General features: G+C 40.1%; 1 protein-coding gene across 13 annotated transcripts in view; it reads right to left on the bottom strand.

Moving 5' to 3' along the window:
- Positions 1-26,869, bottom strand: part of ERC2 (ELKS/RAB6-interacting/CAST family member 2) — a 510,602-nt gene that overhangs the window by 47,225 nt on the left and 436,508 nt on the right. For 12 of the 13 annotated variants that reach the window (XM_083489222.1, XM_083489221.1, XM_083489224.1 and 9 more), the window contains one exon: positions 23,695-23,883. The exons of the other annotated variant lie outside the window; for it this stretch is intronic. In XM_083489222.1, coding sequence (XP_083345348.1) covers positions 23,803-23,883 — 81 coding nt within the window. In that variant the 3' untranslated portion in view covers positions 23,695-23,802. The remainder of the gene's footprint in view (positions 1-23,694; positions 23,884-26,869) is intronic. 13 annotated transcript variants of the gene reach the window in all.

A 26,869-nucleotide genomic window follows, 5' to 3' on the forward strand; every position in this document is an offset into this window, starting at 1 on the left:
TGAGAAAGATGCTGTGCCAAATCAAAGTCCTAAAGAGCATAGAATGCAATAGGCTGTGATTCCCCCCCCCTCCAGTGCAATCCAGAAACACTGGGAAATGTTGCTCATCTCAAAGATTCACACAAGTGATAAACATATTTGCACATTGTCATAAGGCTATAAATCTTGTCTCTAGCTTTGAATTTCATTGTTCTGCTCTTTGTCTTCAGACACTATGCGTCTGAACTCTAAATTAGTAAAAGCACAAGCAAAATTCATCATGTTCTGGTTCTTCATTTTCTCTTACTAATAAGCTCCAGACTTGTTTGTTCATTTTCTTTCAGACACATTTATTTCTTGTGGCTTGCATGTCATTACTTGTGATGGACAAGTCTCAAGAGTTTAGTAGGTTCAGCTAAGCCCTTAAAGGTCTGGACAAATAAATAGGGATTATCTGAAGCTTTGGAGTGCATGTCTTCCGATTATCTATATTTCATTTGTCTTCCTTTTCTTTTTTTCTTTTTACATCTACTTTCTTCACTTGTCTTCTTAACTCATGAGTTACAAGTAGATTCTAGAGGGCCAACTGAAAATAATCTTTCACAGCAGCCCATATTCATGGTGCAGTACTGATGCCAGTAGCTGGTCTCACACTGGATCTGAATAAAGTCACTGTTGTTAGGAAGAGTAGCAAGCAGCTATTCAAGTGTTCTATTCAATAGTTTGATGGTGACTAAGTCACAATCATGTGTCAATGTTGAGATCCAGACCCAATAACCAACGCAGAAGCAGCCATCAACTGGGCTGGAGCTGTATATGCCTTAGGTAAAGAACAAATTTATAAAGCAAGAAAAATTCTTAGAACAGGATAAAGACAACTTCCTAAGATTATCCATGCTATATGTGGGTGGCAAAATGGGGGAAAAGGTGAATTTGCCAAATATTTTCAATGGTGGACTGAAATTCTCTTAACAGTTCAGGAGGAGATGGGGGAGGAATCCAAAGAAGTTAGAAAATTCTTTTGGGAGAAACTTCTGGTCACTTACTTTTGAAAGAAACAATCGCTAGCTCATTTGGGTGGCTAAAGGATGAAATGGGGTAAACGAAAAGAACTGGAAGGAGTAACAATTAAGCCTATTTCTTCCTTCAACAATATTAATATTAAAAAGTATTAAAGTTGGTTCCACAGCTGAATCCAAAACTGACATATGGCAAAAACAGAGGCCATTTTACTGAATATTTTGGGGGGAGGAATGACATTCTCTAACACCTCAGAAGGAATTGATTTCCCCCAAAAATCTTTGTCAGATAATTATTTTCTGAGCAATTTCAGCATGGCTCTAGCTCTGGTAAATGGGAGGTATCCGTCTCCCCATGACAGCAACACTTTGCTGCCCCCTTTCCCTGTTTGGCTTCATAAAATTACATTGTTTGTGACCATTTGAATGGTTCCCTTAGAAGTGAGGCCAGGCCCATCAAATGGACCCAAATTCCATTATGCTGTATCCAATATGTTCACAGCTTCTTGTGAAATGAAGTGTCTACTGGTTTGGAGTCACACTGTGATCTCAGGAGAACTGAGCCAAAATTTCTCAGAAGATATTTTGCTGGAAAAAATGCCTGAGCTTCCCTGGCCCCTCATCCCCACTAGAGAAAGGCGACTTTGTATAATCTTCTCCACCATTTTTTGATGGCAGAAAAACATACCCCAATGCCATGGAACAATGCCAGGCCTAGGGCAGTATGGAGGATGCAAATGGCAGGCAGGCTGCCAGCACAGTTGGCAAAATCACTACTTGAAGGAGCATCAGCAAGAGCAACACACACTCTGCAAAAAAAGAAGAAGAAAAAGAAAAGAGGAAAAAGAATATGTGCTACTGCCACTGCTTATAGTAAGCCCCACCCCCAAGAAACTATTGGAGGATTTCATATTCTCTTGGAGAAACTCAGTGAAATGGTTGCCCCAATTTCTACTTCCACAAATAGGGTGGAAACTTTCAAGAGGCTGTTTGTGCAGGAGCTCTAGATCTCTGTTTCCTGCCTGGGAGGAATCTGTGGTCACAGACACAATCAACACCAGAAGGATAAAAGATATATTCCCTGAGTTGTGTTTTCTTATCTTTCACCACTTTAAGCCACCACAGCACTCTTCAGAGGGAGATGTAGCCTCTGGTATGGATACCTGTAAGCTTGACTGAAGGTCTCTAGGAACCACACTTACATTAGGTTCACATCCATCAGAAAGTGGACATTTTTGCACCTTAAATAACAGAGAATTCTCTACTTGGAGTTCTCTACTTGGAATAGACTCGGAGAGAAACCATTACTTCTCTCCCCACATCCCCAGACTTTATGTCCCCTATACAGACTAACCAGGTATAGGTTGTGACTATCAGCAGCAAAACATCTTCCTAGCTAGCACATTATATATCCAGGACTTAGTTGGGAAACAATGTATACCTGAGATTTATAATAATAGTGGAAACCACACACACACACGCGCGCGTGTGTGTGTGTGCGTCTCTCTCTCTCTCTCTCTCTCTCTCTATATATATATATATATATGAGAACTGTGAAGTTATGGTGGTGGCAGTGATTATTTTATTTCCTGTCCTTCACCCTAAGGTCCCAGGGTGGGTTACAACAATTCAAATACAACATTTAAACAGTTTAAAACAACTTATAATCACAAACATTGGAGGAATCCTAAATAAACATCTCAGGTGTCTAAGGCCCTGGAGAAGACAGAGACATTTTCAAACACTGCATAGTTCAGCAACTGTGTGTCACTGAAAACTGTAAAGTTTCCAGATATGCCTCTGTGGGGTACAGATTCCACAGCTTAGCAGGGGTCAGCAAACTTTTTCAGCAGGGGGCCAGTCCACTGTCCCTTAGACCTTGTGGGAGGGGCGGACTATATTTTGAGGGGGGAAATGAATTAATTCCTATGCCCCACAAATAACCCAGAGATGCATTTTAAATAAAAGGACACATTCTACTCATGTAAAAACACACTGATTCCTGGACCATCCGTAGGCTGGATTTAGAAGGCGATTGGGCCTGATCCAGCCCCCAGGCCTTAGTTTGCCTACCCATAGAGGCTGCCACATAAAGTGTCTGTCCCAGGCCGTCACCACCCTAAGCTTCTGAGGGTGAAATGTCCAAAAGGGCTCCCTCTGCTGCTCTTAATACCCAAGGGGATCTGCAGGGAAGGAGGTGGTCTTCCAGATACACAGGAATATGAAATAGTCATTATATCACAATTGCCAGAAAGATTCCTCAAAGTCAATGATTTCCAAGGCAGAGTGGGAAGACAGTAAGCCCCTCAACTTCCATCTGTCTGCATTGATGCTGCAGAAAAAAACTTAGCCTACATAAGGGGTTGGGGTTAATCTCCTAGAGAGGGGCAAGCTTTCAAGAATGTTCCACCCAGAACTCATGTACGGGCAGACTTGTCTAATTGCACCCTCACATGTGACACTGCACAGAGGCCATGTAACAACCATTAGACACCAGGGATAAATTATCTGAGAAAATGCAGAAATGGGAGAAGACTGAAAGGGGGAAATATAGCAATAACAGGTAGGACTTGCAGCTAGCCTTGCTAAAGCATTCATTTCTGTGAATTCTTGAACTTCTAGTTCCTGATTAATCTTCTCTGTAGGTTTACCAAAAGAGATTTGACTTGCGCGTCTATCTCTTTAAAGAAAAACAGATGTGCCTGAGGAAGCCATTAGTGCTCAATAAGGTGTCCTATGTCTGATGAGCAAACTGACCACAGTACCGCTTCCTAAGTATTCTGATTAAACAAATAAAAGAGGAATACAGAGCTGGCTTTCAATACTAACGGTTTTAAAAGCCCTCCATAGAGATCATTATCTTGGCAAGATCTGTGAAGAGAATCTTTGCAGAGCCTAATAATGTGGCAGTGGTAAGCACTTAAGAGATTCATCGTTTCAAAAGAGACCCCAACGCAGAGGACTTGAAGGGAACGTATATGGAACCTTCAGCCTGGAAAAATACTTTAATGAGGGGTGAGATATAGCCCAGACTTGTGGAAATTTTTCTCTTTGAGGATCCTTTTTTTAAAAATACCAATTACTCTTCAAAGCTATCACATTAACATATTTTGGCATAAGATGATAATTAAAGTAGATGAGTGGTTTGTCCAGTGCTTTTGCATGTGATGTACTCAACAACACTCTTTTCTGACACTCTTAGGCTGTCACACACATTTCTTACTTTGGCACGTTATATAAACACTGATTTCAATTAAGTCAAGAATCTAAAAACATTTCAGACTATTCATCTTTTCTCTCTCTCTCCCTGAAGACATGACAAATTATTAATTACAGTGATTGTTGTTCCTTGTTTTCAAAACCTTTTGCACACTAGAGGGGAAAAATTGCCAGCAATTTTGTGTTTTCCTGTTGCATCTTCCAAATTCGTTTTTATTTTAGCTCAAATCCTCTTAAGGATTAACAGTGACTGTTTTTCATTCTGCTTCTCATAACTGCTCAAAACCCTTCCTTGTTTTCATGTGCTTCTGGTAACACCACAGTAAAAAACAACACTGCAACATTAAAGACTTGGACACAGATGAGGACTAAACAGAGCCCACAGAAGGAAGAGGCATAGGTCTCAATGTTTGTTCATTGGTTTCATTTGTGCATCAATTCTTGTGCTCACAAAATGAACACTTCTTCCCTTAAGTACCTTTCCATTTTAAAAAATAACTTACAGTCCTTTCACTGAGTTCTGCCACCTCCATTCTGCCACAGGGGGATCCTAGGGCATTTTCTATTGCCCTAATCAGTTAGAGACTTCCAATTATGTTTCTGGCTAGCTGTGCCCCACGACAAACATGTCAACCATGCTCCCTAGATGATGCAGGATTGATGCAATTCTGAAAGGAACTGTGGATATGTGCACCTAGGGCTCCCTGCAGAGGGATGTGAACCCTAACTGACCAGCTGGGAGGGAGCAATACATATACAGGTATTGTGTGTTGCAGGGTGTGTGGCTGGCACACTGGAAGTTCTATGATTTTTAGTAAATAGTAAATAGCAGCCACCAGGGTTGATCTGGATTGAGGTGGTGGTGGTGGTGATGATGATGAGGGGGAGGAGGGGATGGAAGCCCTTTCTTGTGACTACTATTAACAGAACAAAATAGAATCATTGCCAGTTTTGTGTTCATTGTCATGCCAACTTAAGGACAGGGCCTTTTCTACAGTGGCATCAAAACTAAGGAACCATACTCTGGAGCAAAACTGTTTCATCCCTTTGACATTGACTTTCCACTAACAGGCAAAAAGACTGGATTGTTGTGAATCCAAAGCCACTTGAGTGGTAGAGGGGATTCCTCAATTTAGCTCATTGTCTGACTCTCAGCTCCCTCTGCTGGCTTCAGTTTTTTGGCTTATTTTCATAGTTTGCCGTTTTCAACTCTTGGGTTTTTTAAAAAATCACTAGCCATATTGAAGAGCCTTTGGCATAAAAGGGAGAATACTAAAAGTAAAGAAAAAATAAGACACATAAATCTTTGAGCATTTTATTCTCCTCTTAATAGGAACACATAATTCCCCCCCCCCCATTTTCTCTGGGTTATCTGTAGTGGTGTGGCAACAGCAGAACTCCTGTGTTAGTCTAGCCACTATTTTATTTTCCATACAGTGTCCAGACATAATATTATTGCAGGGCATTGTAGAGTAAATGACAGATGCGGAGAAAACAGCTACCTACTGGGACATTGTGGGGAAATCAAAATGGTGGCTTTGGCACCAGCATGGAAACCCATCTGTTGCACTGACCAGAAGATTCAGATGGGACCCCAATTCAGTGCTTAGGAAAATCGCTACCTTGAGCTGAAGTGGTTTGGAGGCCTGGGGGGGGGGTGAAGGTTGTTTCCCCTCATTCAGTTTTGGGATATTAAAAAAAATGTCTATCACTTTCTTCCCTATTGTTGTAAGTAGCTAAAATTTGCAAACACAGTAATTTATAAAGCCTGCCAAATTACAGGCAGATAGGGCAATATCTGTGTGTGCTGGGGGCCTCCCAAAAACATTTTTTTTAAAGGAATCCTCTAGAACATTTTTATTTTTTGACGATAAAAGTTGACACAAGTTGCTATTTCTAAGGGCATGTATACAATACAATATAACAAATAAACAATATAATCAAAGCAAAATAAAACCTAAAACCAATAAAACAGCAGTATAAAACATATAAAAGCAAATAAAACAAAAATTCAGGGGATTTGAGCACATAAAACAGGGTCAAATTTTACGGGTCAGGGAAAGCCTGGGCAAAAAGATGTCTTTATAAGACATCTGAAGCAACTGATAATTGCTGCTTCACATATGGCAGAGAGAAGGGCATTCCATGGCCTGCCCCTTTTCAAGGCAACACCCTATGATATTCTGCAGTGTGTGGTGGCACAGGTAGAATTTCTTGAGATGATGTAAGATGGCAGCTGGCAGAGTTCTGGGGCTGCTGCCCCCTCACCGTGTCCCTGGCAGAGCTGGTGGCTTTTAAATGTAAAAAAGGGAGATGCAAAGGTAAAAAGTCACATACAGGATTTAAGCCCTTTCGCCTCCCCTAAAGTCTGAGTGATTCATACTACTAAGGTAAAGGTAAAGGTACCCCTGCCCGAACGGGCCAGTCTTGACAGACTCTGGGGTTTGTGCGCCCATCTCACATCTATAGGCCGGGGGCCAGCGCTGTCCGGAGACACTTCCGGGTCACGTGGCCAGCGTGACAAAGCTGCATCTGGCGAGCCAGCGCAGCACACGGAACGCCGTTTACCTTCCCGCTGGTAAGCGGTACCTATTTATCTACTTGCACCCGGGGGTGCTTTCGAACTGCTAGGTTGGTAGTTCATACTACTACCTTCTTCCTATTGTGAGATTTGTCAGAAATGAGTGAAATAATTTTTTAAAAGCCTATTTTTTAAACTGAAAGGAAGACCCTTAAAATATAATGAGTATAAGCATCAGGATAAAAGAAAATGGAGTGGGGGAGATGAATTGGAGTATGGCACTTATTTTCTTTCTTTTTATCTTTGTCTGTTTGCCAGAAAAGTAATGGTAGTAGACTGAGTCAAGGGTGTCCCTTGCTCAAATTCCTATCTTTCTCCTGCTTTCATCTGCAAGCCACAAACCCAAGAGTGTGCCAAACCAGACAAGATAGAAATAAGATGGGGATATCTCAAGGTTTCTGCTTGCTTGTAAAAATATCAAAGTAGCCCCAACCTGGATCAGAATCAAAATGCTAGGAAAGGTGTGTGTGTGTGTGTGTGTGTGTGTGTGTGTGTGTGTATGTGTGTGTGTCACAATCTGAATTGTCACACCTGAAATTTTCCTTCAGGGGCAAATGGTATATTCAGATGTGGAAAATGGTTCTGCCTTAAAAGGAGATACAAGTTAATTCTAACATTGTTCTACCAGCTAGTAACATACATAGCTATGAAACCTAGGTGTCTTTTTAATTCTGTTTCAAGTATCCACACATTCCACGTTAAGCTGCAATGCTTAATTTAATATCAGCATGGCAATTGTATGGGTATTAAACAACAGATTATATCACCTGAGGGACACAGAAATAGAATTCAGAACGCGCTATGATGACTTTGAAGGATGGTTGTATTTTTCATATGAGTCAGAAAAGCAAAAGCAAAGAATCTCAACCACATATGAAATGAACTAATGCAGACGCTATGTTGAACACACTGCCTGCGGCACTCGTTCCCCATCAGGATGAAAAAGATGTCCACACCACTGTCATGGTCCACAGGCTACAAGCGTTCCCAATGTAGCTGATTACTCAAAGCTTTCTGACAGCAGCAGGTCAGCAACTGTGGATCACCGGATGTCTGAGGGGCAATAATTTTGCATTTTAATGACCTAACTGCCAAAACTTTATCAAGGAAAGAGCAAAGCAGGAGAACCAAGGGACAAGATGGAAAATATATCCAGACATCTTTCTTTGCTTAACTGCTGGTGAGAATGGAACAAATAATACTACTCCAAATTCCACTGACTTGTAAAAATTGTGGGTTCCCCCCACCAACTGAAAAATATTAATTTTTCTGCTACGGTGAGGTTGACCACATCCACACATGGAATCAGCCATCTGAATATTTGGATACTTTGTGACTGCCTACTGAAACTGCAGTTCTTTCCATGCCCTTTTCATATGTGCATACTAAATACATAGAGGTGGAAGCAGGATGGCACCCACAAGCCTCACCCCAACCTGTCTTCAGTGGAAAGGGGGTCTATATTAGGGTTACCAGATGTCCCTGTTTCCCGGGGACAGTCCCTGGATTTGCGAATAAGTCTCCCAACAAATTCCATCCCGGATTTCATCTAATGTCCCCAGGAAATGCAGCAGCCTGGAACAGTTGGCTCTGGCAGGCTTCAGGAGCTGCTCAGAAGTCCCCATATGATGGTGGTGCAGGGGCTCTAAGATGCAGCTTCCGGGCTGCCTCCACCTTCCCTGATCCCACAACTAAGCTGCGAAGGGAGGCTTCACGCTGCCTATCAGAGCTTGCATGCAAGCAGGAGGGGGCAGGGATCTCTCAGTTAGGCAGTGTGAAGCCTCCCTTCCCAGCTGAGGGATCCCCGCCCCCTACTGCTTGCACACAAGTAGGAATGGGATTGGGGTTGCTTCGATGGGAAGGGAGGCATTGCGCTGCCCGAGCCTCGCAGCCACCTCTGCTCTTGGCCCTCCTTCTCTGCCTTCCATGCCTGACCCACCGTGCAACACTTCCCCACCACCACCAAAGAACCAGCAACTCAGTTAGCTGCCCAGGCTCATGGAGAAAGGAGATAGAGGAAGGGGAAACACGGCGATTGAGGTCAAGGCAGCGCCACCCCTCTGCCACCACCATTGCTGCAGCATCAATGTCCTGAATGTGTAGTAGTTAATTATTAATTAATTAAAGTGTCCCCAGATTCATTGAAAAAAAATCTGATAACCTTAGTCTATATGCATCCAAATGTATGGGAGCAAGTCCTCTACGAGAATGGAAATGATGTGTGATCAGGGCTCCTGATCATGGAGGAACTTAAAGGCACACAGTTATATGTGTCTAGAAGCCTATTTGATACTTCCACTGAATGTCTAGAGTTCAAGAGTGGAGTCAGCAGGCATGGCCCTGCTGCCCTTTCTGTCCATTCAGTATCCATTTTGGGGCAACAAGTGAATACAGATCCTATTTCCCAAATAATGACAAGCCAGGAATTTGCACCAAACTCAACCTCTTGCCAGCTCAGTGCTGCGTGACAAACAAAAGAAAAGAATTATGCTTCAGTCTTTCTAATCCTTTGAATGATTGCTTGCTCCAACAGAAAGAGGAACTGAACTGGGCCACTGGGGAGAGAATCTGAAAAGGGGATTTTACTACAATAAAAATAACCTTTGCTGCTCCTCCTTTCTGCCAGTAACAACTTTCTTCTGAACAACAGGAATGGAACAAGTGAGTGAGAAGATGCTGAGGAGGAGGAGTAACAACAGCAGCAGCTGCCACCACTGAAATTTGCTTACCTGACCCACTCACCCTCTGGAAGACTCTAGAGATCAGGTCCTTCTTCCCTCCTTAGCACTCACGCAGTTACCTGTTCTTATCCTTGTTTCTAAGCTGATTCCAACATATAGGTAACCAGGAGCACATGGATCCAGAAGACAGCACAGAATCTTCATTTTTAGTAACATGAACCTTCAGTTTTGACATATCAGGAAATACTTCTGATTTAGCAGAACACCTTCATATCAAATGTAGACAACCAGTTCATCAGCATAGTGCAGCATCCACCACTCTGATCCAGGTGGACCAGTATTTTCGTCAGGTGCTTCTCCTTCATGAAAGCCAAACAGCACGACAAGAGCAATTATTTCTGCTTTCTTATCTCTATGAGCTAGTTTTCTGCATTTTCTCATCAACTACTACCAAACCAAGGGTAGAGAACCTTTGGTTCGTCAGATGCTGCTGAACTACAACTCCTATCATCGCTGATCATTGGTCATACCTGCTAGGGCTGATGGGAACTGCAGTTCAGCCACATCCAAAGGGGCAAAAAGTCCCCCACACCTGTTCTAGACCAGACTGGAGTAAAAAAAAAATTAACCTATCGTCATTAATAGTCCCAGGGATATAAAAGCTGCTGCAATCGCTGCTACTTTTAAAAACATTTAGTCCCTTTACTGAACTACTAATACGTATGACACACGTGTAACACAAAGATCATAGACGGGAAGAGCAAGAGTGCTTTTTTAAAAAAATCCTAATTGAAGCCTGGTATCAGGAAACAGAATTTAGTACTGACAAAGATTGCTAAAACATTTAAAATACACATGTGTTTTATTTAAATGGTGCTGGATTTCTGGGCATGCTTTCCAAATTCCTTTAGTATGCTTCACAATTAGAATCAGATTTGGCACATTTCTGTAACAATGCTGGATAAAAAAATTAAACAACAACTCATATGTATATACCATGACTATAAATGAATACGGGGCTTGCTATAAATTTGGGGTGGCTATGGAAAGTTACTACCTCAAGTGAAAAAGTGTGAATTTTTAAAATGCCGTTTGATTATAAGCAACCCGTGTCAGATGGAGCTATTGTCGACCCACTCTATTGAAGAGCCTGCTTAAGCAATATTTATTTCATTAACAGTTTGCTAAGTATTTCTGGAGAATTAAACCATATTTCATTTGTTCCTAAAATAACATGCTCATTAACAACAGACCAGAACAAAAGCAATCCTATGGGGAGGGTGAGACGACTTCGTGAGAAGGAATCACTAGTTGTTGAATTGTCGCCAGACTTACTCCAGCCAGCACAGAAAGTAGCTGCAGGTCTTCTTTCCTTCCTTTCATCCCTACACCCTGTTTTGCTTTTTAATTTGCCCCCACTTCCCATTATTTCAATTGGGAGGTGGGGGACAGCCATTGTCACCAGGGTTGGTGTATTTATTTTTTCCTTGTGTATGTTTGGGAAATGGACAGGATCTGGATCCGGCACATCTATGGTCTCCCTTGATGTATCCTTTACTAGGTATGGAAGGGTCTATCAATCTTGGTTCTCTCAGTTTTTCAGTTTTCCAGTTCTCCATATTTTGCAGAATTTTGAGAATTGAACAAAATCGTCAGGAAAATTTCAGTATGAATTTCTCCCAACGAACACATTTTCATACACAATTTTAACTAATGTACACATTTTGCAAGCAATTTTGAATGCTGCTTTTACTAATATATGCATTTTTATGCACACTTTCAATCTATTTTTGTAAACATGGTCTGGAAAACAGAACCACAAAATTCAGGTAAGCATGAATTTCAAAGGCTAGCTGTTCACACATTGCTTTGGAAAGTCTGGAGTTCATAGATTTCCTCTCCACTTCTACTTTGACACCTCCCCCTTTTCTTCTACTGCCATTGGAGGTAAAGTTTTCCACTACCATCCCAAGGAGGTCTTCAATAATGAAGGTTTTCTCTACAGCCACCAACCCAGACAGCTTCAGATTTCTCCCTAAGTCACTCAACAGCTTTGTTGAATAATAGGGATCCTGCTTTCTGAAAGTGTCCATGCCTTGAACCTGAGTTTCCCCACCCATTTTTTTGACTAACCCAGAGCAAATCTGAACAGAAAGTTGGCAGGTGATTTCCTAACACTTTCTCACAATGTAAAACCCCAACTTTTAAATTCAAACTGTTGTTTTTGCTATAATAAAAATGTTGACGCACATGTGCACACTTAGGAAAAGAGCAGAGAAGTGCATAGTAGGGAAATCAACCAGGGGATAGATATGATGACAATCTGCCCATGCAAGTTAGACAGCATCCAAACCCTGTTCAGCAATGCATAGTAGGGAATAGTGATGGGAAAGGAAAACAGTCACAGTGGAAGAAGTGCAAACACAGCCATGGTAACTCAGGTCTGCTCAGGTCAGGGCCCTACTCTTGACGACCCTACCATTAGGTAGAGGCCGCTGCCTCACGGGGTAGATGCTAGAGGGTGGCAAGCGCAGTACAGTGTAGGACTGAGCTGTTTGTGCCAGGTGGCCTATGCTGAGCCCGCTAACCAGTTGTCCTCAGGTGTGGTGGAGGCAGGGCTTTTTTCCAGCCAGAACTCACAGGAACTCAGTTCCAGCGCCTCTCAGGTGGGTGCCATTGTCATTATAAGAGAACAAGGGAGGCATTCATGGTGAGTTCCGGAACCTCTTTTTATAGCACTGGGTGGAGGACTCTGCCAGCGTTAATGTAAACTGAAGTTGCTACTTCACTTCACTTTTATATATGGGCACAATCTTGTTCTGTGGCTCAGACAGCAAAATGTTTCAGGCTAGTCTTGCCAGACAGGACTCTTGGATGTCATAATGTATGCGCCTTGCACTACAACACACCTCTGTCTTCCATCCCCTCACACTTCCCACTGTGGCAGAAAGGTAGATGGTGTTTCCGTGCGCTCTGGCTTCCGTCACGGTGTTCCATTGCTCCAGAAGTGGTTTAGTCATGCTGGCCACATGACCCAGAAAGCTGTCTGTGGACAAACACCGGCTCCTTCGGCCTGAAAGTGAGAGGAGCGCCACAACTCCATAGTCACTTTTGACTGGACTTAACCGTCCAGGGGTCCTTTACTTTTACCTTCCATCTGCACACACCCAAAGATTCAAACAGGTGAAGATGGCTGACATTGTTAGGATGTAACATTGCACCTTTGTGGATGTCCAAAGTACCTTACTGTAAGGACAAGCTAAAATAATATATTCACTGTACAGGAAATACTCTTCCTTAAGTCATGGAATGAAACCCTTTCGCATACAATTTTATCTGTCATTGTGTGCTTAACCCGTTTTGTATCTGGTACTCACTTATCCTATAGCTTCTCAGAATTTTAAGTACAGGCACATAATGAAATGTGTAGTTTACTTCCATTGGATAGACAAAAAATTAATGATGATCAGTAAATAAGAAATTATAACTATTCTGTTCCTATAAATCAAAGATATAAAGCTGAATCGAAAATAAAGAAATAGAAGGGTAAAAATCAGACAGGTATTTTAGTGCTTGAGAATAAAACACAAGTAGATAGGTTTCAAAATGTCAATAATTCATTGTTTAAGTACAGAATGTAAATTCTCATGAGACAGCTAAAATATACTTTTTGCAAGATTTACAGCAGATAAAGCTTGGCGATATTTTAACAAGTGTGGCTAGAATTCTGACACTTTTCAAATTAATGGGAAATTTACTTTTTATTTAGTGGGATAAGGATTTAATGCATAAGTTATGCCTTCACCATTTACTGCTGTTCTAAGCAGGTGGTTTTAGATTGTAAAGTGCTATATTTACTGTGAACTAAAACAATAATAGCAATTCTTAAACACCAATATTTCAATACCACATGGCAAAAACAGTACAATGTGCAAAATTACAATCCTTTAACATTAATCATTCAGTGGAGACTGTCTGGCAACAGAAGGGCAGAGAATTTTCAGAAATCCCTTCTCCTCCCTGCAGTGTCCCATACCTCCTCTAAATCTGCTCCAGATCCTCTAGAACAGATTAAGGGGGTGTGGTGCTGCAGAAAGGTGGGAAGGATTGCAGAAAACTGTTTTTCCCAATTTCACTGATGGATTCCCTTCTGTCACTAGACACCATTGGATATCTTACTTTATTTGTTTATTTGTTTAACTTTGTTTCTTTGTCTCTACAAGTTTATTGTAAGGACAATGTACTCAACAAATTACCTGTGCATCATTAAAAGAACAGGCAAAAATACAAATGATCCAATTTGGGTTGGAACTGGGTTGGAACATGTCTTACCTACACAAGAATTTGTGAATTTTAGTATTTTAAAATCTTATTTAAATCTAATAATCTAGAGGAAATAAAAAAAATAAAGATTATCTCAACTGTTTAAATCTCCCAGAGATGGACAAGATAGATCAAAGGAAGCTAAACAAGTTAATAATGGAAAAAAGGTTTGCAAACAATAACCCAAAAACCAACAAGATTGTGTGTTCAATTGGAGGGATAAGGATGTATATCTTTGTTGATATTTTAGCCAAAACCACTCAAAAAATTGTTAATGATATTACTATAGATCAAAAGATACAAACTTCTTCGTTAGATTCTAATTATAATTTTCTTCTTAATGATGGAATAAACATGATATGTGTATTGGTAACATTTTTCAGGCTGGTATCATTGTTAAATGATGTCTATAAACTCTAATTCTAGCTTATAGACATACTCAACATTATGGGTGATATCCAACATTAGCCATAGAGTAGACCCACTGAAATCAATGGACAAGTTATCTGACTATAGATTTCAATGGGTTTGCTCTGAGTATGACTAATTTCGGAGATCAGTCTATATAGTATGTGAACCTGACCCAACAGGGTTTATCTGGAATAAGCAAATGAAAGAAAATATTACAAATATTATTCATGTAGTCAATGAGGTTAGCAGTTGCAAATAATTTCATTTAGTGTTTCTTATTACCCAAAAAGCTTTTGATAATACTGAGTAGCTCTTTCTTTTTAAAGTACTAGACATATTAATGTTGATATGAACTAAAAAAAAAAAATGATTCAGAGTGTTTACATGAGGTATCAACCAAACAATTGCTTTAATTTTATATGGTCAAAGGATGACATTTCATCCCACTTTCACAATGGAAATCTTGCACAACAAATCTTCCTGTTTCTCATTACTGCCTGCAGCTTCCCTCCTCATGTGCTCCCAAAATCTGCTTTAGATGGTACCTAAAGCCTTCAGAGCATATTTAGGAAGTACATAAGAGGCTGCAGGGGAAACTCTGTGTCAACACACAGAGAAAGAGACAACACTTCTACAATCTTTAAGAGATTATTTTCACTTCAGAATTTTTTGCCGCTTCAGAATTATTTCATGTTCTGTTTTAACCAGAAAAAGTTAGCAAGTGCTAGCAATGAAGTAGACCACTGGTGCTCTTTCATTATTAATACTTTTAAATATCGTTAGATGTCATGGACTGGTTGGACGCAGAGGAATGGTGAGAGGAACCAGCTGGGGAACCACCAAGGGAAGAATACTCAGAGCCTGGGTAGTGGTGGTAGGACAATGATGAATGGTCAGAGGGAGAAGGCGGAGAAGACTGGCAAGAGGCAGTGTGGGAAGCTGAAGAGGTAACAGGACTCAATCAGCTGGGAGAGGCAAAGAATCAGAGGCAGAAGCTGGAGCTGGAGCAGGAGGGTGGGAGGAGAGAGGCCAAGAGGCAGAGATGAGTCAGGCTGGTGAACAATCATGGATGTCTCCCCCTCCTGCTGCAATAAGCTCCCCTCTCTCCTTGCCTCCCAGAACCAGAAGAGGCATGAAGAGGGCAGATGAGAGGTTGGTTGCATGTAGGCGCAATCTCCAATTGCTTGGGAAAAGCACTGGAGAGGAAGCGACATAGATGGCTGTGCGGAGGTGGGGACTTTCAGTTTCAGCAACTGTTCCATGGGGCTCAAGACCTATCATTAGGCCTGACAGTCCACCAAGTATGCGCAGATTGTGTTTTTGCTAATAAAGAGTTAATTCCAACTTCAACGCTGTGATTTATTGCCAGTTTCCTCCCGACATTATATGACCTGCCTTGATAGACAGGTAAAACCAGCCTCATCCAAATATTGTTGTAAAATAGAATGGTTCGTCAAGCTGAATTTGATGTAGAACCTTTGCTATTGTTTCGCAGTTCTAAACATATTTAATGATTCACATATATGAATGATAATGCTTCAGTGCCTTATATTGCACTATATTTTCCTGCATTACTTACTACATTTTACCTTCTGGATTCTATATTTAAAAAAGTATATAGTTGCACACACAACCACTTTAAAATATTAGTTTTCCCCCATATAGTGTTTTCTCCATGCAGCATCCAAAAAAGGAGGAAAAAAATATTTTACTGAACAATCTCTCTATATAGGATGAATGAGGTTAAAAAAGAAAACCCAACGTTTAGTAAATTATTTAGGATGCTTGCTTAGAATATTTGTACAATGTATTTCTGTGTGATAGGGTTTTTCCAAAAGATTCGGCCTATTATACATTCTGTCCCACTCCACTTCAAAGAACTCTCATTGAAGAAAAAGATCATTATCCTTTCCAATAAAACTTCTGCTAAACAAGTAATTTTCAATTTAGGAGCAGGTGACACTAAGATATCTCCCAAGGGCAGTGTATTTAGTCTTTATACATAACCAAACAAAACAGTTACGATGAAAGCCGGATGTTCTTCAGCCCTTGGATATAATGAAAACGTCAGCATTGTATGCAGTTTTGGAACTAGCAGTTTTACTAGAACCATTTAACATTTATCATCACCTTCTACAAGTGAGTTCTCAGCAACAAGAAAAGTTACATAAAGCAAACCATTCCTTCCTTTACTGTGCCTTCATGAGGAGGCAGATCTGTTTTTAATTCATTTGCATCTCTTTTTTTGGTGAAAACCGCCTGTATAATGAATTTTCTTGCTGTATGAAGGAAATGAAGACAAAAGACTGCAGAGAAGCTCTTGCTGTGTGGTAGCTTTGTCTGCTCATGGTTATTTGTCCTGCTTTTCCCATTTCTTCCCTCTCACTTTCCTCCTTTTGCCATAGTCTCATAGTTTCTTTTCCCCACTCCTGTCAAGTGAATGCTCTCTTGTTCCGTTCCCATTGCTCCTCCATCTTATGTGTCATATTGTCCCCATACCTCCATAGACCTGTTCAGTAAGTCATTGAGGGTGCAAATGGATTTCTGGATTGGGACTGTGTCCCCTGGCTCTACTCTCAAGCTCTAGGATTGTGAAAGAGCAGACTTACAGTATTCAAGGCTCCAACACATGTAGGTTCCCCTTGCATGACCCCTGCACAGTAAAAATGGAAGCTGCAAATCACACAAATAATTACAAATATCAGCCTCTAAGTGAGGACGGGAGAACGTCATCATGGAACTCCTTTCCACTTCAATCACTTTGAAGGGAAAATGACTCAGTGCTGAATCTGATTCTGTGCTGAATTTGATGGCGCAATTGATTTAGGTCTGTTGGAGGTCTAAGGAGCAGCATAAAATTACACCTTGTGGAATCAGTTTCAGTTGTTGCAGCCTCAGGATATAGGCAGGATGCTTGCAGTGATGGGGCCAACAATATGTCCTCTTCATCCCTGCCCATTATGGCTGATAAAATATAGTAGGAGGGGATTGATTGGATGGGTCTAGGGAGTTCCTCGCTTCAGGAGGAGTTTTGCCCTATGCCTTGAAAGAGGTGGGGGTACAGCCTCTCTTGAAATGGTTTTCTCTATATGCGGAGGTTTTCGAAAACTACCATACAGACTCTAATATTCATTTCCTGGGCAATGTGATCAAATGGGTTATGACCAACTAGCTGTAAAAAAGTGGTGTGGGTGGGTGGTTCCCATGTCTGGAGATTAGTTCTGGGAGGGGATGCACTCCCCATGAAGGAAGACTTTCATCTCTGGGAGTTCTCCTGAATTCCAATGTGCCACTGGAGTCTGAAGTGCTGCTTTCCTCTTTTGAGGTAATTTGTAAGTGGCCATCCTACCTTGAAGGGGGCCACTTAATGATCTTCCATGGTCCATCCAGTCATATGTTTGTGAATCTGTGAGGTTCCACTCAAAGAAGTAAGTGAGAAAACATTTATCTTTTGGTTGTGCACTACACTAGAAGGTTCCAGTTGTGAGAAGAAGTAAGAACATATCATATCTTGTCTAAAGCTCTGGAGGTTCCTGGAATAGAGCCATACAGAGTCCACGCAGAAGAAGCAAGCCTAGAGAAATACCATAAAAGTTATTTATATAAATGCCTAAGGAACTGCTTAATTTGTAAGGGAGCGCATTACTCCAATCACCATACTAACTGACCAACATGATTTACGTTTACTAGTAATGCTAAGGAAAAGTTGGTTCTACAAAGTGGTAGGCTTGTGACAGGTCAGGAAGAAAGACCAGGATAAGGGGTATGTCTGGATTCTTGAAAGGATGCCAGGGCAAGTGAGATGGACGGTGCAAAGAACTTTCCATAAAAAACAATACGCTGATGTTCCTATTCATCGCACTTTCAGCACTCTAAAAACAATGATATTAGAATACAAGAATGAGGCCTCATCAGGCTAGCTGCACGTTTTGAATATTCTATAGGACAATAGAATGATTCTTAGTTAAAACAGATGGAAAAATGGTTTTGGAACAGAGCTATAGAATATATGTTAATTCATTTAGTGGGACTCCTGCTCTTCCTCATGCATTTTGTTTCTTCATGCTGGCTTTGATTGAGAATGTTAATATGCTGAATGGATTGCTATACAAGAAGACAGATTTCCACAAGCCCCTTTGCAAAACATTATTTCCAGAAGTGTAGCTTTTTGTCATTAAGTGTATTTAAATTTTGTGTGCCTACATAATGAATTCATGAATGTATAATTCACTTCCTTTACTCTAATCAGTCATTATTTTGGAATCCTGCCTGCATGAGAAAAAACAGATCTGCACAGAGATTTACCAGTATACCGCTTAATTAGAATACAAAATGCAAAACTGGTGGTGAGGCATCCTGACATCTTAATATCTGCTTGAAATCTGCATCTGGGGATTTAGTTAGGTTAGATCCAATGTATAGTCAAACAAGAGCTACAAAAATAGGTAACTGAAGGTGAATGGTTACTTATGAACACAGCTCCATTAAAGGGAGCACCATGGGTTGGATCCAGACCTGCCAGGAAGGAAGCTTTGCTGCTGCTGGAGGAAGTTGATTTTAGCTAATTCCTCTTTTCTCTTGTGGTTCTTTGTGCCTCCACAAAACTTGCTTCAGAGGCTTGGGAGATCCTTCAGAAGTGTGGGAGTTTGCTTGGAGGCAGTGGCAGAGGGAAGATGGAGTTGGTGAAATTGCTATTCTCCCATCCTCCAACCAGTGTCCCTTATGAGAAGGGAAGGAATTGTCAACATGTGGTGATTAATCTGTGATTGTTCATTCACACTTTGTTTGTTTGTTTGTAGCACTGTATCCCACTCTTCAGTCAAAATGTCTCCCAGAGAAGATTACATACAATAAATTAAAGGCCGACCCTACTTGGCAGGCTTAGAATCTAATAAACATGACACACAAGGGACAAGGGACATGCAACTCATGTGAACAGGCTCTGAATCTCTAGCAACCTGCCACACACAGTGAGGCCAAATGAAATGCGCTTTAAAAAATGTTATAGAATGGCTGACCACCTTACTTTCTCTCATGCTTTGAAATTAAATGTTGGAAATATATATTTAATGTTTGACCTGACATTTCTAGGATTTCTTTTTTTGTGAAATAACAATTGACAGCTGCTTGATTACATATCCAAGATACATTTCCATCAAATTAAAAGAAAAGTGGTTGCATAGCTGTTGATGAATTAGAAGCACAACATATAGAGCTGGATCTAGGCATTTCTAGGTATGTTTCTCCTTAAATATAAAATACAACATTATTAAAAGCAGAAAAGAAAAAAAACAGAAATTTTGCCAATATTAATGGAAATATATCTTCACTGTGTGAAGTTATGGGCAGCTTTCAGTCTAATCAGCTGGATTCATATGTGCATATCCATTGTTAACTGTAGCAATAAGTGATGACTTTCATGTGTGAATGCACAAACCTCAACTAATCACCACAGGTAGAGCATTCCCAACATCTGGTGTTATGTGAATGTACAGCATTTTCTGATGGTGACAGTTCACACATCTGATTGAGAGTCCACCATTCTTGATTTAATGACAGATATTTAGGGGATGAAAATGCACGTCTGAAGTAGCTAAATATCCATTTGGAAATAAACGATTCCCACTGTCTGGAGAAACGTGTGTGTCTTAATCACCCCAGTCTTATTGGCTTAGGTGGACGTGGCTAGACCACCCACTATTTTACGTGCTTGCATAATGCATGTTTATGAATATACACAACCCTAGCCACACAGCTCTAAATTCTTTATTGAAAAAGTATAAAACTATATAAAACCCAGGTACCTGTTTAATGCTAGCCATGTGAACATATTGCTTTCTAAATATGTGATGAAATAGTGCTTTGCCTTCAATCAGCATAATTACAAACATGCGTAAGGGTACACATATGAAATCACTATCGACCTAGAAACACATATGAAATCACTATCGACCTAGGAACAAAATGTTTTGCTGCTCTTAGGTAGCTTTCTAGGAAAATTATTTCAAGTGCAGTTTTGTGATGGCTAATCTTTCTGTTCTTCGCTAATTCATTGGGGGCAGGGGGACTCTTTAAGTTATTCTGGTTTTACTTAACACTTTAAAAAACTCCTAACCCCTGCTACTACCACTTAGGAACAAGCCCACCATATTTCCAAGTAAGAAAATTACTTTCAATTCTACTGCTTGTAAACCAGAATGAGGCACCTTAAATGAAGCAAAAGAAGGAAATTAGCCCCAGATACAGCTGAATGCCGGCCATGTGTTTCTGCAGAGGGAATCTACAGGCCTCTCCTAGAGCTCCCTCATCACCAGATCACTAGACATATAAAATGTGCAAATCAAGACATAATCTGGGAAAGAGTCTGTTGCAATATAGCAGACAGGAATACATCATATTTTTTGGCTTACATACTCCCCCCTCCAAAAGGGCAACATTTGGCCAATGAATAGAATGTTTTAAAAGACCCTACCAGCCCCCAGTTTATAATGAAAGCTTTTCCATGTTTGAGATACTATATTTACTTAGTTCAAATATTTATGGGTGCAATGTATATACAGTATTGAACAAAACAGAAACCAGATTCATTCCTTAATGAGTGTGAAGGAATAGACTACATACAGAACTAAATATACCATAGTGTGAAAGGGGTGGGGGAAGCTGCTTGGCTAATACTTTGTTACGCAGCAACCCTAAGAAAATGAAAGTCTTAACAGCTACCGGACTGAAGAAGAAAAACAAAATAAATTGGTATTAGTTTTTGTTCATTATCAGATTCCACCCCCCACCCCCAAGACAAAGGTTAGAATGTTCAAAACGTCTCTGAATTTATTCAGCTGTCCTTGTGGTCTCATGTTTCAGAAGTGGCTGCTGTGCTGTCTGTGTTCCCATATGACTGGATTAAAGCTATCTGGCAGGCTGGGTAAAGTTCTTAGGCCAGCACTGCCGTGCTTGTTCAAATCCTCAGTCATCAGCCATTGACAAGCTGCTAAATGCAGGATAACATCTCCATTTTTTTAAGCAGCAGAACTGCAAGGCCAATACATCAGTGAGGGATGTATTCCTCAGAAATACATCTACATGCTACTAATTAGGGGAAGAGGAACATTTGCAGAAGTAAAACAACAACAACAACGACCAACAGTACTGATAATCATCATTGAATTTGATGCATTTATATTTTGTGCTTCCCATGAGGATCTCAGAACAATGCCTTTGCCTCACAACAATCCTGTGAGGCAGGTTGCTTGCTTGTCGCAAGGCCATTTTGTCAGTTTCACACCCAAGCCCACCATTTTGGGCTGCCTCCCTAGAGTTTATGGTAGCCATATGTCTTTGCCATTTGAGGACTGAAAAAGCTTTGCTTGCCAATAGGAGCTAAAGAATTGGATGGGATTTAGAACACACACCTTGCTTCAAGCTTGCATCAGAAGTATGCCTTATTGTACACAGAGGCTATGATTGCTGGACTTCCAATCCTACCTGTCCTGTATATTCTGGAATAGCTGTCCAGATGATGGTTTCCCAGCCAGGTAAGTTATATAGGGGAAAATATCTCTCCACCCCCACCTTGAGTGCAACATCTGTTACTGTTTGTGAGTCTATTCAAAATTTATAATGGATTCCATCTGTCTTCTAGTGGAAAAATGAACATGTCAAAATTACACTGCAAATGGTGTCTTTGTAGATCATCTCAGAAGGAAGTATGCACAGAAATGGTGCAAATGCAAGTCTGAGCATGGACCGTTAGATTTAATCTTGGCACTGTTGAGGACTCTGTATTTAAAAGTATTTCAATTGTCACAATCACAATTAAATTGCCACATGTGTTCGTCTATTTCTAATTGTGCATCCCTCTAGAAAGCTTTTCCTGTTCCCAGCATGCATTTCAGCCTGCAATCAGAAGTGCATGAAACAAAATGGACAAGAAAACATAAAATACAATGCAAGGTTTTCATGCTACTTCCTGCTTCTGAAATGCATAAAGCCCACGCAAACCCCACAATTTTTGAAATCAGAGCACAGGGCTCAGGGACACAATATGACCAATAGGCCTTGGATGCAATGATTGAACATGCCCAGAGACAGAAAAAATAATTCTTAAAGAGACATTATTGGCCATCTATGATTGTGTTCAACCTAATAGAAGCTTAGATTTGGTCTCAGGAAGCTTAAGCTAGTGTCCTAGTATGAAACAAGAATTTCAGTCAATTCACTTCCACCCACATGCACACATTAGTTACTATTTCCACATACTTTGACTGAGGAAAGAGAGGGTGCTTAAGAAGGTAGCTGGCCCTGCTCTACTCATCAAAACACAGACAATGTTGAAACACATCTTTGTACTGATAGAAACTCAGGAACTATGCCTTGGAGTGATATTCTGGGTCTGTCATGAAAAGTGACCCCATCCTTGACAGGGTCCAGTGAATATCTGAAAAGTGCATGTGAAAACTAACACAAGCTGCAAACTAAAATTAGTATTTTGTGAAAAATGCCTTTTAAAGATCCGTATTAATACGGGATTGCTAATCATGTAACGTATCCAATTGTAAGTTACCAACAGCTAAACACTATATGTATACTTGGGTTGGTCGCATTGAGTTCAATGGGGCTTGCTCCCAGGTAAATCAGTGTAGGATTTCAATCCTGCTTTGCTTATTCTCCCCGATTCTCACTTACTACAATTTTCACTTTGTAATTCTCACCCCTTTAATACAACACCATGACTCTTGTTGCAAAGCCTGGGCTTGAAATCCAAACAATAAAAGTGTTCTTATTAAAACATGCACTCCACAGGCATGTTTAAGTCTGGTCATCCATTTCGGATACATAACCCTGAAACTTTCATCTGCCTGAAAGTGTCCTTCTAAGTATATTAGCAATATCTCAGGTATGGAAATGTTATATAAAATATCAACACATTTACCCTGTCACGCCATCTGTGTGAGCTGCAGTCTCCACAACCAAACCTTTTACACACTGAAATCATTATCTCTCTGAAGTCTGCAGCTGGCATTTAAAACTTATTGATGGCATGGGTATCAGTGGCTCAGTAGGCAGCCCTTTTGCCTGAGGCTCACGAGGTCACAGGTTCACATTCTGCTCAGAGGAAAAGCTGGACATATTCCAGGATTGTGTGTGGGCTGTGCTAGACTCCTAGGGGGCAGTCCTTAAGTCAGTAAGTGAAACCATGTATGCCTTGTAGATATCAAAGCTTTGTGTTCCTAATGGCAGAAGAGAAAGTGGGCAAGGAAGCTACATTCTGTGTGCTTAGAGTAAGTGAAAAAATATATAACCAAGTCTTGGATTCTTTCACTAGTAAATGCTACATAACAGTTACTATCACCAATCTGGGGGTTTCTGAGGAAATGACTATAATAATTAAGCACAGGTACACATTCACAAACATCACCTGCGGGCAAAAAATCTGCAAGGGGTGGGATGTGAAGTAGAACACTATGATAAATTTGAATTTAACCTGCTCTGGTGTTAATGCTCTGATGCTTGGTTATCCCAGATGTCTCCCTCCTCATCTTCTTTATAGACAGGTAAAGTTGGATCTCTTGAAGGAACTGGGGATCACACTCTAGGCAAAGGTTGGACAGGTGATCAATGTACAGCATGAGATTTTGCTGTGGCAATGTGCCTCCAACAGTGACTGGATCATCTAGTCAAAAGAAACAAAACCAATATGAAACATTTTGCTTGAGAAAGAGACCAAACAAATCCTATGCATAATGGCAGAAAGTGGCATTTACAGTAAAGAAGGATTATAAGCATTTAACTGAAAGGGCTGAAATATTTGGAGACAATTTCTTGCATTTGTTAGGACGTAAATGTTGCTACTCAGGAGTTTCGTAACAGAACCCATTATTTTTTTTGAGAGTGATGGTTAGAGGGACCCAATTATTATCACAACTTCATTGTACGATTGGTGGGAGAGTTAATATTTAGCCACAGAGCTAATTCTGCAACTTACATTGTCCTCCCCCAATGCTGTTATTATTTAACAAACAAAATTTTATTCAAAAAATTTATATATCCCTCAATTGTAAAAAAAAAAGCCCTATACGCAGTTTACAGAAACTCAAAATAAAACATTAACATTATTGATAAAAACAATTTAAACCAGTATTTAAAAATATTCAAAAGATTATTAAAATAAACAGTAGATAAAAGGAAATAAAACACACATAACTTCTACATGTCTGAATAGGCTTGCCTATTTTATTTAGCCACAAAGGGGGAAACATACAAGCCCCAATCCAAATTGCCCTCCAACAGCTGATGAAACTGCCATGCAACATATAGCTTAGCCCTGATTTTGTTCTTCAAAATCAGGTTTACTTACTAATAAGGAGAAACTGGTATCAAGCTCCTCTTTCCTCTGTTAGTTTTCTGCTTGCATCACTTTGACAATCACATCGTACTCTAGATCAGTGTGTTGGATCCAGAATTAATCATGCTCAGAGGAGGTTCTGACTATCATAAATTCCAGTAATTTAAATGGATCTGCTCTAAGCACCACTAAGATTGGATCCAAACCATCATGTGTAATATTCTGATTTAAAGCTGACTGGATGGATTTCAATCCACTTGCAGAAGCACCAGATCATCTCCTGACTCAAAATACTATTGAATATTATCTTTCATAAGAACATTAACAATGATTTTCAAATTTTGCTGATTTTGTTAGTACAGTGGTAACTCGGGTTAAGTACTTAATTCGTTCTGGAGGTCCGTTCTTAACCTGAAACTGTTCTTAACCTGAAGCACCACTTTAGCTAATGGGGCCTCCTGCTGCTGGTGTGCTGCTGGAGCACGATTTCTGTTCTTATCCTGAAGCAAAGTTCTTAACCTGAAGCACTATTTCTGGGTTAGCAGAGTGTGTAACCTGAAGTGTATGTAACCTGAAGCGTATGTAGCCCGAGGTACCACTGTACATTCCCCCCCCCCATTAAGCAGCTTATAAATTCTTCCAAATAAATAAATAAAAATACAGTTCAAAGGCTAAAGAAATCATATTCCAATCAGAATTAACCTTAGTACTTTGGGGATACACACAAACACCACACAATTAATAAAGACAGGGAAAGGATCGCTTTTTTCCTGAAGACAGTTCTGACTAGATATGCTGCTATTTGAGATTAATTTTTTAGGCTCCAAGTACACTTAGATGGAAAATCCCTCAAAATATTTATTCCTCGAAGCCAAGTCAGTGGATCTATGAATTAAAATGATCAAATGCTTTCAGACTCATAAAACAAGCACAGAGCAATTTCAAGTTTAGCCCTGGTAAAGGTAAACTGAGCTTCCTTTGTGATGTGAATGTAATGGAAACTTGAAATCTCAGTAACTGACTTCTCTGTTCATTCTCTGCAAAATTATTTCTGCTCCAGGAATATGCACGATCATAGGTTTGCACTAAGCCATGGTTTGGCTTAATGTTATGTGCGAACTGAACCTATGTGTAAAATCAATAAACATGGGACAAAATTGCTGTGAGGCGATAGGCAAGTTGCTGATTATGCAGAGAATGAACAGAGATTTTAGATTTACATATAAATGCACACCACGAATCGGGTCACCATGACACTTGTACCATGATGACCACCCCCACATCCCGACAGTGGACATATTTGGATAAATGGGAAAAGCATGGCAAAGAAAGAAACCACAGCTTGTTTCAGAAACAATAAAAAGTAATACAGAATAGTGCTTTAGGTTGCAGGCTTATACACTCTCACCTGAGTGAGAGTAAGACCTATTGAATTCAATGGGACTTACTTTGAGTAGACATGCATAGGATTGCACTGCAAACAGATTCAGGTTATAATCCAAAATCTAACAACAATTTCCTCCTGGATTGTTGCTTTAAAAAGTCAGTGTAATTGAGGTTTCTACATCTTTAGTGTGTCAAAGAGCCATTTGATATACCAAATATGCTCCATAGAAGGTTTAAATAGGAGGCTGCATTCCAGAACTTTGATACAAAATAGAAAAGGCTACACAGTAAAACAAATGCACTTCACTACATAACAAGAACACATTTCATAAAGGAGCAGAGCATGTCCTCTTAACCTGTGACAACAAATTTGTTTATTTAGTTTTCTTCTTAGTAAGAAAGCAATTGGTTTTTTCACCCAATAAAAATATCCTTATGCATTTATAAACACTACTGGTAATTATGTAATTACCCAGCCCAATCATGTTAAATTGCTGTCAGTTAGGTTCCCACCACTGATTACCCATGTAGTGCACTAAATCTAAATGAAGCCTTTGCTAAAGTGCACTTAGTGATTTACAAAGGTGTCTCTATGATTCTAAAAACCATAACAGCACTATATTATTTGCTATAATCACTCAGTGTCCAAGGTCAAGGATAGATCTCACTGAATTTCTTGTATAAAAATGGAAAGAAACACAGAATTAAACACATGGCTTATTTTTGTGTTCCTCATCATGACTTCTGCATCTAATGGTAACCTTTCACCTCCACACATTTAAAATGCTATAATTATGTAATTAAAACCAATTATGTAATTTTACCCTATGGATTCTTATCCTACAGGATCCAAATCAATTATTTTGTTCAGTGGCCTTGAAAGATTTTGTAATATGAAACAAACAGTGAGGTTTAAAATTAAGGAGTA

This window comes from Podarcis liolepis, assembly GCF_965112155.1.
Source record: "Podarcis liolepis genome assembly, chromosome: 2".
Classification (NCBI taxonomy): domain Eukaryota; kingdom Metazoa; phylum Chordata; class Lepidosauria; order Squamata; family Lacertidae; genus Podarcis; species Podarcis liolepis.